The sequence below is a fragment of the Chrysochloris asiatica genome, unplaced genomic scaffold, assembly GCF_000296735.1.
Source record: "Chrysochloris asiatica unplaced genomic scaffold, ChrAsi1.0 scaffold00083, whole genome shotgun sequence".
NCBI lineage: Eukaryota > Metazoa > Chordata > Mammalia > Afrosoricida > Chrysochloridae > Chrysochloris > Chrysochloris asiatica.
Window position 1 is genome coordinate 11,208,600 of NW_006408601.1, and position 14,175 is coordinate 11,222,774.

Genomic DNA, 14,175 nt, shown 5'->3' on the forward strand with positions numbered 1-14,175 from the left:
AGTCGGTTCCAACTCGATGGCACCTGACAACAACTCCACTCTAAAGTTGTTTGTGCATCTGAATATGCGGATGTGGGAAAGGTCTGTGACATTCCAAGGTGGAGTTACTCTCAAGAATTTGCCCTGCCTGACTTCCCAGGACTTCTGTCCTTAAATAGAACACAGGTATGCATCACCGAATGTCCTTTAGGGGAATGTCCAACCACATAGATGTTTGTGGATGGGGCACCCATGTATGAGTACCAGGATGCCAGAATCTTGACTTAAGGTTGGAGCCCCACGTCTGTCCAGCTGTGTACAGTCCACAAGCCTCCTAGTGTGCAGTGATGGAGGCCCAAGTCAACTCCCAACACCAGTCCCCCTTGCCTCCAGTGACTCAGTCTAGTCCCTCATTGTGACTGGTGTGGTCCTTAGGGTACCAAAGAAAAGGTATGTGCCCCAGGTGCTCCAGCTGTGATTTGTATGCCCTTGGCCCACAACCCTAAGTAGGTTCTTATGAGTGAGCTGGCCTTCCCTGCAGCTGGCTTAGGGGAGAAGGCAGAGACAGCTAGGCAGGACCTGAGGTGTCCACAGCAGAAGCTTCTGGACAGGACCTAGCTGAGTGCTCACCTGAGATGTACACAGGGAGAGCTGTGGACATGTACCCTACAGCTGCCTTTGGTGCAGGGCCCCTGGGAGCCCTAGTCCACACCCCATGGACACGTTTGGACAAAGTCCAAATCTTATAATGTTCTATTCAACAGAACATATGGTGGACAGTATGTGGTGCATACCTATATGCCCTTCATCATAAGTTAAACTTTCATGTGTTAAACAAATGAGTGAAGAAAATCAGAGGCTCAGAGAAACAACTAGTCCTAATAGACCACATGTCTGAGGACAGAAGAGCTAGATGGTGCCAAGCTACCACTATTTACTGCTCTGATTGGGATCACAATAGAAAGTCCTGGAGAGAGTGGGAGGAAAAGGTCAGACAAAATTTAAAATCATAAAGACTAGACTTTCTGGTCTAATAGAGACCCCTGCGGTATGGCTCTTGTTGTTGTTGTTAGGTGCCATTGAGTCCTTACCGACTCATAGCAACCCTATGCACAACAGAACGAAACACTGCCTGGTCCTGGGCCATCCTCACAATTGTTGCCACGCTTGACCCCATTGATGCTGGAACTTTGCTTATCCATCTCGCTGGGGGTCTTCCTCTTTTTCTCTGACCCTCCACCTTACCAAACATGATATCCTCCAGTGATTGATCCCTTCTGACAATATGTCCGAAGTATGAGAGATGAAGTTTGGCCATCCTGGCCTCCAAGGAGCACTCTGGCTGCACTTCTTCCAAAACAGATCTTTTGGTTATGCAGCCAATGGTACTTAATGTTCTCCTCCAACACCATAACTCAAATGCATGCATTCTTCTACGGTCTTCCTTATTCACTGTCCAGCTTTCGCATCCATATGAGGTTATTGAAAATACCATGGCTTGGGTCAGGCGCACCTTAGTCCTCAATCTGATACCTTTGCTCTTCAACACTTTAAAAAGGTCTTGTGCAGCAGATTTGCCTAATGCAATACATCCTTTGATTGCTTGACTTCTGCTACCATGAGTGTTGATAGTAGATCCAAGAAGAATGAAGTCCTTGACTTCAATTTTTTCTCTGCTGATAAGAATGTTGTTTATTGGTCCAGTGGTGAGGATTTTTGTTTTCTTTACCTTGAGATGCAATCCATACTGAAGACTGTACTCTTTGATCTTCATCAGTAAGTATTTTAAGTCCTCTTCAATTTCAGCAAGGAAGGTTGTATCATTTGCACATCACAGGTTGTTAATGAGTCTTCCTCCAATCCTGATGCCACGTTTTTCTGCTTATAACTCAGCTTGTCGGATTATTTGCTCAGCATACATGTTGAATAAATATGGTGAAAGAATACAACCCTGTTGCATACCTTTCTTAATTTTAAACCATTCAGTGTTCCCATGTTCTGTTTGAACAACTGCCTCTTGGTCCACATACAGGTTCCTTATGAGCACAATTAAAGTGTTCTGGAATACTCATACTTTGCAAAGTTGTCCATAGCTTGTCATGATCCACACAATTGAAAAACCTTTGCGTAGTCAATAAAACACAGGTGAACATCTTTCTGGTGTGGTTCTTAGACATCCTTCAAACCTGGAACTGAACCCCTGCCTGGAGATTACCTTGCAGCCAAATGGTGGCCTTTCCGGTGAACAGTAACACCTGTGAGGAAGGTATTCCTCAGAACAATCAGCCAAACAAAACTAAAAGGACAGCATTTGCCCACAAACAAAGCACACAGGCGGGAAGGGGCAGGAAAGGAGAGCAAATGAAAAGTGGGAAACCCTGAGAGGAATTGGGAAGATTGCTGTACAACTAATGTCACAAAACAAAATGTGTATAAGTTATTGAATGGGAAACTTACATGCTTTGTAAACTTTCACTCAAAGCACAATAAAATGTTCAAAATGAACATAAGAAACTAAAAAAAAAAAAAAGATCATACAGCCCAGATTATGGCTCTCTTAATTCTGTAAGTCTCTCTTATAATGAATAGATATTGTTTTGTCTGTTTTATAGTAACAGCAATTATATACAATTATATCCTTGTTGTCTAGAACCAAGAAGTGGTGGACTTTGAGAAGTTGGATGACTATGCGAATGCCTTTCAAGGTCATGATGTTGGATTCTGTTGCCTGGGTACCACCAGAAGAAAAGCTGGGGCGGTAAGGAAGGAACACTTTTTTCTTCTTGCTGGCTGCTAACCTCTAAGATTCCTTTCTTGCTACTGTTTTTCTTTGTGTCTGCAGCAGTGCCTAAATGTAAATAAGTGTTGGGTGCTGCCTCAGCCTTAGCTGTAGTTTGAATGTGACTGGAAAGTTTGTTCCTCTTTTCTTCAAAGTACTTGAATTCTGACCTGAATGCTAGAGCCATCATAGGTGTTTATATATAATCTTCTTTCTTGCAAATACTACAGTCTCTGCATCCTCTGAGTAAGACATTACCAGCAGCACCATTTGCCATTGAGTTGTTTCCAACTCATGGTGACCCCAGGTGTGTTGGAGTATAACTGTGCTCTATAGAATTTCAATGGCTGAATTTTCGGAAGTAGATTGCCAGGACTTTCTTCAGAGGCACTGTGGTGCCTTTGGGTGGACTTGAAGCTCCAACCTTTCAATTCACATTTTGCACCACTTAGGGACTTCTTAGGCAACCCTTTGTTGTTGTTGTTGTCGTCAGGTGCCATCGAGTCGGAACCGACTCATAGCGACCCCATGCACAGCAGAACGAAACAATGTCCGATCCTGGGCCAACCTCATTACTGCTGCCACACTTGACGCCATCAGTGATGCCACCTGGCTGATCCATCTCGTTGGGGGTCTTCCTCTTTTTCTCTGACCCTCTATCTTACCCAGCATGACATCCTTCTCCAGCGACTGTTCCCTTCTAACAATATGTCCAAAGTATAAGAGGCAAACCTTTAGAGCTGAGTAAAAGTAATTGGCTTATGCTGTTAACAGTAAGCTCTGTTTTTTTTTTTTTTTTTTTCCTGTGTAAATATTTTAAACTTGAAGTGTTCTCTTACTTGAAAGATTTGCTTCAACCTATTTTCATGCCAAGCTCTAAACTTCTGGGATAGAACATCAGAACATAGAGGCACGATTCAGCCAGCCTCCAGAGATGACTCAGCTTTCATCAGTGATTCAACCCCAGGGATGATTCAGCCTGAAATGACGCAGAAATGGTTTAACACACATTTTCTTTTCTTTTTAATGATGTTCTAAACTGAGTTAGCCCCTATCCAGAAGTCATAGCTTACTACATAGTTAGAAGTCATGGTTTATTACGTAGATCTGGGGAAAGTATTCCTATGTCTTATTTATACCTTCACTACACTTTATCTCTCTGACTGAATTTACTGGCTGCAGTTGAACCTATCTATTAAATATTTAGGACCATGATTCAGCCGCAGGGGCTTACCAGAAGTTTACAAAGCAGACCCAACCCGTGCATCATAATTGTTGGGGGAGCAAATGGTTGAGAACTACTGGTTTATACCAACCACAGAGGCAGGCTAAGATGTATTTCTCTGGACCTCCTTGTCCATTTCTGATAATAAAAAAGAATTCTATTTATGCTTTGAATAGGGATGCATTTCCAAATCCTTTCATTCTGCAAGTCCACCCTGGCATACAGCTGGGCTCTGAGCCCTCTACTGGGAGGTATAGGTTATCAAGAAACTTGACTCCCAGGAATTGATGGGCACATTAATCTCTCCTAGGGAGAGGGTCATTTTTTTGTAGTTTTTTTTTTCTGTCCCAGGGACAGTCACTACAGTATGCCCTCCAAAAGCACAGAAACTTTAGTTCTAGTACACTGCAGGTTTCACTGTCTCAGGTGCCAACCTGATTTTGGTAATGACTCAGCAAAATAAACCTTCTGCATGAGGCAGAGAGCAGTTAGATGGCCTGACAGAAGGCGAATCTCATTACAGAGCATTCCAGGAAGGTGGGGGCGGGGATGGAGTCCAAATGCCTTTGTTTAATTCAAATTGTGTAATGCAATTTAACCAGGGTCTCTTCACAGACCAGAATATGTATGCTTTTCACAATACTTTTACTAATGGGAATGTTCCCCTATCCCTCAGGCTACTCAACACTTAATGTGTCCGCCCTCAAAGTAAATATGAAAAGAATAAAAAGTCAATAATGAGTAAGAGAAAAGACTGGTAAACCAAATATAATCTAATAAATGTAAACCCAACCCATTGCCACTGAGTTAGTTCCAGCTCACGGTGGCTCCCTGTGTTACGGAGTAGAACTGAGCTCCATAGGGTTTTCTTGGCTGTATTCCTTACTGAAGCAGATTTCCAGGCTTTTCTTTTGCAGCACCACTGATTGGGTTCGAACTGCCAACCTTTCGGTTAGTAGGTGAGTGTCAACTGTTTGGCACTTAAGTGATTTAAGAGATCAGTGACAGAGGTACATTGACTTATCCTTCAGGAAATTACTTTTTTCTTTTTTTTTTCTTTAACTTGAAACTAGATCGGGTGCAATAATAAAGTTTGGAAGTTGTGATCACTGCCTGCAATTTAAAAGAGGTGACAATTCATGAGTGAGTAGGTAGCAGTTGTTATATAAAAGGACATCAAGGATTTCCAAGCTCACCCCAGCAGCCCTCTGATGAAAATGGTCCCACGGGTGGTAGGTTCACCTGAGAGGTACTACAAAGCAGGTAGCAAGCCTAGTGCCATTCTGTACCTGCTTTATAATGGAAGCACCCCAAGTTTTGCATTAGCAGCCTGAGTTTCCAGTAAAGAAACTTCAAGGAATTCAGCAATTCCATCTCAGTGCTAGCTTTGAGCAGCTAGCTTACTTACTATATCAAGATTCTGCTGAAACTGGTACGAAGGGGAAGTTTATTTGCTTTCCTCATTCTCTTTAGCAGTAGTTGGTAGGATGCACACCTTTTCACGCTCCCAGGCCACCGTTGTCTGGTCACTGCAATGGTACCTTGACTTGGCCCTTCTCTAGGTCTCTCGGAATCTCTGAGGTTGGAAAGTTGGAATCTGCAGTTTTAGCAGATTCCTTAGGAGATCTTGATGATCCACGCTCAGGAAACACTGGCATGCCCTAGCCCTCCTCACCTGCTGGTTTTCCCGGTTCTTTAGCCCCAGATGGTCATCACCTTGCTTAACTAAGGGACCTGAGTGCATGTGAGGGCTGAAGAACCTTTTGCTAACCAGATATACTTGGTCCCTGAGTGAAAAGCACAAACTCATGGATGCCACTATTTCTATGAAGAGAGGGATTAGGTTAATGAATTTGAATGGTTTGATGTGGTTTCACCTCTGTCACCCTGCCTATTAGGAGTAGGCCCTGCCAGTCCAGGTTCTTGGATTCTATTGAGTGGACAATGCTAATATAATGGATGCAGCCTTTGTAACACTTCTATGCATCATTAGAATCTCGTGACTGATTCTAATGATACACTCTTCTAACCCAGAGGTTTGCAAACTGTGGCCTATGAGCCAAATACTGTCCACTGCCTGTTTTTGATGGCCTACAGGCTGGGAGTGCTGTTTGGTTGGAGTAAAAACCAAAGTCATTGCTGAAGATGGGTCATTTCTGATTCATAGTGACCCTAGAGGACAGAGTAGAATGGCCTCTGGGTCTTCAGGGCTGTAAATCTGTTGGACAACAAGAAGTCTGTATGGAAACATATGACCACATCTTCTGCAGCAGAACAGTTGGTGTGTTGGATCTGCTGGCCTTTCAGTTAACAGGAAAGCACTCAACCACTGCACCATCAGGGCTCCTTGCTATATCGTTGTTGTTGTTAAGTGCCATCTAGTCAGTTCATAGTGACCCTGTATAGGGTTTCGAAGGAGCGGTTGGTGAACTTGAACCGCCAACCTTGTGATTCAAACTGACTTTGCAGTCTAGCACATTAACCCGCAGCACCACACCAGGACTCCTGCCATATGGTTAGGGAAATTTAATATTTTTTTTTTTTTTTAAGGAAATTGTGTTTCTTGACTATGGGGTAGTTTGTTTCTTGGTCTTTGTTTATAATTAGGTTTTAAAGATAGCTCCCTTCTATGTAAAAGTAGAATCTTCCACACTCGAAAGCAAATTGGTGGTTATCTCTGAGCTAGTCACCAGGACTCACATTTAAAGTTTGGTTTCTAAGCCCTTGAATAGCTGTTGACCCCTTTGCTTTTGAGTTTCATTCACCAGCTAAAAGGCCACGCTTCAGGGTGGGGGAAGTGAAATTCAAAATTTAGTGGGCTTGGAATACGCATATTTATAATCAGCTTGAGGGCTCAGAGGATTTGTGAAATCGTTTTGGATTAACAGCCATTGATTGCTAATCAAACAATATTTAGCTTTGTGCAGAGAACAGCAATGGAGAAAGGTGTGGGCACCTTGTCAACAGGGCCCATTGAGCAGGGATGATGGGCTAAGTGTGGGGGTCTGTGGCAGCGTGGGTGCTCGTCCTTCAAGGAGCGGTTGTCATTTGGTAGCGAGGCTAGTGAAGGGAAGGACGCCAGCTCTGATGGCGGGGGTGGTATTGATGTGCCTTAGCGGACTAATCAGATTGAAAAAGTCCCATGGTATTTATGTCACTTTAATTTTCATCAAATAATTGGAGACGACAGCACTCTATTACTGAGAGGTTGATCCAGAACTAAAGCCAAATAAATTAGGGTCTCAGTTTAATCAAATTATCCCTTTACTGGCCCTGGATTTAAAGGGAGAGACAGCGTCAGTCCGGAGACTTGCGATTGGCTGAATCTTTTCCCTTTTTTAAAAAAGAAGCTGATGAAAGAAAAAGCATTTTAACAGAGACAACTATAATAATCCTTCCAAACAATAGTACCAAAAACATTTTTAAGGAATTTATTTCAGAGTCTACTATTTAATTTTATTATAAATAATAAATCTCATTAAATTCAGGGTTCTGGTGAATTCTAGCAAAGGGAAGAAATAGGAGTGGGAAAAAAAAAACTTTGATTTTAGAATTTTTCTAAGAAGTTTTGGGTTGTTTTTGCTGGTACATATAAAATCTCAATTTGGAGAATGGTCCTGAGAAGAATCCCTTTCCTCTGATAAGAGATGCTAAGTATTAAAATGCGTTTGTTGTACGCTGTTTTAAAAAGCAACAGCATTGTGTAAGGCAGGTTGGTGAGTCAGATATTTAGGACTGCTTAGGAAAAGTATGTAACACAATAACACCAAATGTAAGTGTACTGCCTCCAAAGTAAACGATGTTTCCAAAAAGTGCACAAGAGAAAAGGATATTTGTGCTTCAGAAAGTGACATATTATTGGTTAACAACATCAATGATAACTACATAGGTATATATGGGTAGGTACAGGCATGTGCATATGTTAACATACACAGAAGTACCTATATGTACATGTGTGTACAGATATGTATGCATGCATGTATATTCATAGAGGGCACAGTTACGGATATTGCTCAGACATAACATCTTGTGATGTTTAGTTTCTGGATTTCAAGGTTTAGGACCTTAGTATGATGGGACAGTTAGTCAGTATAACAGAAACAATCCCAGATTATGAATGAACTCCATTTAAGTCTGTTGTTAATTTGTATGTAAATTGGAACAGTTAGGTCTGGTTTGTATCTAGAGTCAGTTAGTCAAATCTATGTCATAGTATGTGTTGTTGTTGTTGTTAAGTGCTGTCAAGTCGATTCCGACCCATACCAACGCTGTATAGGGTTTCCGAGGAGAAGCTGGTGAGCTTGAACCGCTGACCTTGTAGTTAAAATGGCTTTGCAGTCTGACACATTAACCCACAGCGCCACACCAAAACCCCATCATAATATATAGTGTACCTTTTTATGCATAAAAATCATTAAGGAAAGACTTCCAAGTACACCAAAACATCTTTATAAACAATACAATTCATCATTATCATCATGATGTTTTGATGTGTGTCTCAAAGTAGCACATATTTTTTATGGTTAACCATTGTATGTCTCTCGAATTATTAATGTAGTAGGCTTTACTGGAGGTTGATCCACAAGATAAGATGGACATTTGTAACCAGGGAACTGCCTGTATAGTTCACAAAGTTCAAGTTCTGTGTCCTAGAGAGGTAAGAAGTATCTGGGGCCTAAAAGCTTGTGAGCATCCATCTGAGATACGACTATTTGATCTCTACTCATCAGTAGTAAAGAGAAGGAAGGAAACAGACAAATAGTCTACACAAACTCATCATCCTTGAGACTGGAAGAACTAGATGATGCTTGGCTACCACTAGTGACTGTTACAGATGGTCAGTAGTGGTGTCAGTTACTCCTTGAGATCATACCATTTTAGAGTTCCCTTAGACCAGATCCTTTAAAGTTTACATAGATGCGGTCCAATGAACGGACTCCAATAGAATGGGAGAAAAATGTACAACAGAATTAAAATTCTAAAAAGTCCAGATATACTGGACCAGTTGAGGCTAGAAGCTTACCTAAGAATATTCCCAGAGATACTCTAAACCTTAAACTAAAACTACCCCTGAGATCCACTTTTAGAGAAATAACAGATGAGTATGGCGTTCCATTAAACAACTCATAGATATAAGGCAAAACCTATCAATAGTTCCTCTAAAGCAAAGATGGGAGGATACGGAGGCAGGGAATCTAGAGTGCTGGCAAAAGAACAAGCAAAACACAAAGAGAATGTTGGTAACTTGTGGAAAACACAACTAATATCCCCGAACAATATGTGTAGAAAGTGCCACGTGGGAACCTAATTTGCTGTGTAAACGTTCACTGAAAACACAGTTAAAAAATATATTTTTTTAATATATACAACAAAAAGGAGATGGTGATGATTCATGGTAAAAAGAGAAGTTTCTATTACATAGAAAAAAATGCTGCTCTGCAGGTAGTGGATATAGTAAAAAGTTACTTGTGACAGATGAGAAGAGAGGCTTTGGGGTAATAGCAAAATTCTGTTTTGATCTGGGCACTGGGTAGCAAGGCATGTTCAGTTTCTGAGAACTTTACTATTCAATATTTCTAGTATATGTTCACTTCTTATGATCTATGTCAATAAAAAGTTTAATAGTTATTTATAAAGTTACATGGACTGGTTTTAAAATTGAATTCTATGTTAGTTTCTTCTTGCTTACCTCAACCTTAGTGGCGTAAAACAGCACAGTGTAGGTCAGAAGTCTGACATGGGTTCTAGTGGATACAAGTCAAGGTGCTGGCAGAAATGCTTTTCCTTCTGGAAACTCCAGCAGAGAACCCATTTCCTGGCCTTTTCCACCCACATTCCTTGGCTCCTGTTGCTGTTGTTAGCTGCTGTCGGGTCAGCTCGAGCTCTTGGTGACCCATGCATAACATCAAAACAATGCCTGGTCCTGCACCATCTTGATGATTGTCAGCATGTCTGAGTCCATTGTTGCGGCCACTGTGTCAGTTTGTCTCTTTGAGGGTTTCCCTCACCTTTACTGGCCTCCCTTTTACCATACATGATGTCCTCTAGCAATTGGCCCTGCCTGATGACAAGTCCAATGTAGGTAAGTCAAAGTCTTGAACAATATTTTATTATCCAGAGGGTGTCCATTTACTTAGTTTCAGCAGTAGATTGCTGGGTCATCCTAGTCTGTCTTCGTCTGGAAGCTCCACTGAAACCTGTCCATCGTGGGTCACCCTGCTGGTGTTTGGAGTACCAATGGCATAGCTTCCAGCATCATAGTAACCTGCGAGGCACCACAGTAGGACAAACTGACGGGCAGATGGGCGCCTTGGCTCATAGTACCCTTCAAATCACATCTCTCTGACCTCCTCTTCTGCTTCCTTCCTCCTCCACTTTTTTTTTTTTTTTTTAAGTTTTTATTGTGTACAAATTTATAGGGCAGATTATCCGTTTTGCATTCAATAAATCATATTTTATTTTATTGCAATGATTATACTCTCCTTCCTGTACCATCAGTCAATAGTATTTATATCTATTCCCATTTTTTATTTTTGATGTACACATACAAAACAGAAAATGCATATTTGTTTAAATGGCCAAAGGGCATACTTTGCAAGCCAGCCACCTGTCCACAGGCACACAGCCTTTCTCAGTCCATGGGCCTCAAGTCCTATGCTGCTCTCTCTCTGTGCCATCGCCTCCATCTCCATCTCTGCTGTCACTGCCTTTCTGGTTAGGATCCCAGGCTCCACGCATGCTCTTCCTTCTTGTTGGTCCTAGGCTCCTCTGTTCTGAAATGGAAGATTAACTTACCCCCACGCCCCCTTTAGTTACACTTCTTCTGCATTTATAGTTGTGACTATTGCAATTAGTCCTGATAATAATTATACACAATTGAATCATAAAATGTGTTCCCCATCCTCTCCAATCCCCTTTCACCAGACCCATCTGGAAAAGAGGAAAACTATTCAATGGGGAATCTACCTCACCCACCTCGTTCTGAAACTAAACATACTCATGAAAGCTTGTAAGCCAGCCCACTTCATGCATTTATAGCCACCCTTTTTTTTTTATTTTTAATTATACCCATTTATTTATCCCTTTCCAATTCAGTAAAATTAACATAATTAGAGATGTGTTTGATAAGCACAGGAATATCCATCTCTCCCTTAGACAATGTAATGTAAAATTTTAATACATAATACTGAGCACAGTAAAAACTATTCTGAGCTTGCTTTGCAAAATTAAATTCTGTATTTGGTAGTCTGTCATAAAATGTCTTTGATTTTTCTCAGACTTCTCATTTTATAACTTTTTTTTTTTTTAATGCTTTATTGTGAATTGCGTGATAGTTTACATGGGAGGACATCAGCTTCACATTGATCCTGTCGTATATCGCTTCCTTGCCATGGTTACAATCCCTTCCATGCATCATCAATCAACCAAAGGGTATACCCTGCAAGCCTGCCTCCCTATCATCCGCACACCACCACTCTCTCTCTCCAGATCCAAAGTCTCCAGCCACTCCATCTCCCCATGTCATCATCTCTGCCTCCATCCCTGGTATCGCTGCTTCTCTGGGTAGGGTTCTGTTCTCTGCTTTTCTCCTTTGATGGTCCCAGGGACCTCTGCTCCTAGACTGCAAGGTTAATCACTCCCCTCCCTTTGCCACAAAATGTCCACCTTTACATTTCCAGCCCTTACAATCAGTCCTGATAACAATTATTCACTATTGTATCGCAAGAGACCTATCCGCATCTCCTTTCATCAGCCCTGACTAGGCAGAATGGATACTACTCAGTGGAGATTCTACCTTGCTCCACGTCCTCTGAATCTAGGTTCCCTCTTGAAAGCTTGTAAGCCAGTCACTTCTTGCCTCTATACCCTGCCCACCTTTTCTGGGTAGCCAATGTCCAAGTTGCCCATCCCTGTCCTCTCTGTGTGCGGAGGAGGTGGGAATGATCCTCGCTGTGAAGATTTGTTCACTTTTTTGAGCTACTGCTTCCATAGGTGTGTGTCAAGTTCATCAAATTGTGTCAGATTTTTCTTTTTTCCCTCTTCTTTCTTCTTCTGGTTGAGCTCTGATCATCTAGCCATTGAAGCCAGGTTAAGTGGGTATTATCTGCAAGTGTGGTGTACTTAAGCATGTGCCCTCTCTTATCAGCTGGATGCTTCACTCTCCACTGTAATCCTCTGTGGCTATGTTGCTGACTCTGGGTCCAAGAATCCCCTGGACTTGGCACACTGCTGGCCAATCAGGTCTCCATCCGGGTTCACAGGTGCCTATTGAGTGTTGTAGGGCTTATTTGTAGCTTCATTGCTGTTTTTCCCTCACTTCCCCTTATCGGTTAGCCCCCCATTTGTGATAGCCAATGTCTAAGCTGCCTGTCTCTATCAGTCAAATGCATTGAAGAAGCAAGCTTGGTCCTTGATATAGAAGAGTCCTTCCCTTTCGTTTGTATCCTCCTCCATTTGTAAGAATCCTTGTAATTACATTCAGGAGACCTGGTGGTGCAGGATTCAGCTGTTTACCCAGAAGTTGGCAGTTTGAACTCACTAACCACTCCATGGGAGAAAGATGTGGCAGTCTGCTTCTGTAAAGATTATAATTCTACTCTGTTGTAAAGGGTGATTATGTGCTTGAATCAACTCAGTGATAATGAGTTTGGTTTGTCTTAGGTAATTACATTGGGCTCACTTGGATCGTCCACAATAGTCTCCCTATTTTAAGGTCATCTGAGTAGCAACCTTAATTCCATCTGTAATTTTAGTTCCTCTTTGCTCGATGATCGAACATATTCATAGGTACAGAGATTAGGGTATGGACATTTTTGGAAGGCCCATTATCCTGTCGCCCACAGCTTTGAAGTAGTCATTCTCATCAGATAGAGATGGTCTGGAATACTGACCAACATGGGTACAGTGGAATGAGCAGTACTCAGAGTCAGGATCTGCACTCCCCTCAGCTTTCCCAGCTACTAGCTGGCAGCCCACCTAATCTTTGGGCCCCTTTTTACATCTATACAATGAGGGGGCTGGATGTGATATTTCCTAAGGTTCCTTCTAACATTCTATGAAAGATACACATCTCCATACCAAATAGAACATTTAAGATCAAGAACTACGATAGAGCAAACTGCTATGTAAAAATAAACTCAACTGGGGCAGTAACTCAATGTTCAGATTTGTAATTTTCACTGTAAGACCTCATTATCTAATTGTTGGTACTTACAGATTTTAGCTTCAGGAGAATTTAGACTTCTCTTCAGCTGCCTTGGGCTACAAGAGGCTAGAATTTATGGTGGCTCCAAGAAGTTGTCATTAAATGGAATTTCCTTTTCTGGGTAGAACCATGTCCTTCAGTTTAGTCCTGGATACAAGTCTCTATCCTATAGTCTGCTTCAACCTCTCTGCCCTCCTCCACTTACTGTCACTTAGTTCTTTTTTCCTAACTGGATTCACCTTTCCTTTCATTGGACCCTTTCCCCCCTTTTCTTGGTGAAAATATAATCAAGACAACCCGGGTTCAACAGTTTTTACGTGTGGAGCATCGACACTGATTCCATACTTCATATATTGTGTACCGATTCCTCTGTTGCTGCCCTATTTCCTTATTACCACTATTAACTTGGACCTCTGGTACGGTGCTACCGGTTAATGCGGTAAACTGCAAAGTCGGTTTGGGCCACAAAGGCCAGCCGTTCCAACTCATCAGCTGCTCCTCAGAAACCCTGTACAGGATCGCTAAGAGCTGTATCCTGACTTGATGGCACTTAACAACAACAACCATTAACTTAGACTCTCTGCCCCTTGTTGTACTCTTCTATTTCCATTTAGTCTCATGGAGATAATGCTTTCGAAGAATGAAATGCTCATTCTTGTGTTAAATTCTATGTTAAATGAGCTAAATCACAGCCTAGTTTAAAGATGACTTCATGAGATAGTTTCAGTTCAAGGCTCCAAAGCTATTTTCAGGTAATAATAAACTTAAGGGTCACTGGACTTTGACTCATTCATTCAAATACTTTTTGAGCACCTACCATGTGAATGGGCTGATGCTGACATGTGAATTAAGAAGAAAGACCCAGCTGCTGCCTTCACTGGACTGAGTGTAGATCAAGAGTCTCCATATATATTTTTTAATTTAATGTTTTATTGTGAATTATGTGATCATTTACATGGGAGAACATTAGCTTTACATTCATCCTAT

General features: G+C 41.7%; 1 protein-coding gene across 1 annotated transcript in view; it reads left to right on the forward strand.

The window, feature by feature from the left end:
* HTATIP2 (HIV-1 Tat interactive protein 2, 30kDa) overlaps positions 1 to 14,175 on the forward strand; it is a 22,203-nt gene that overhangs the window by 2,514 nt on the left and 5,514 nt on the right. Inside the window, exon 3 of the mRNA XM_006865836.1 lies at positions 2,630 to 2,737. Within this exon, the coding sequence (XP_006865898.1) occupies positions 2,630 to 2,737 (108 nt within the window). The remainder of the gene's footprint in view (positions 1 to 2,629; positions 2,738 to 14,175) is intronic.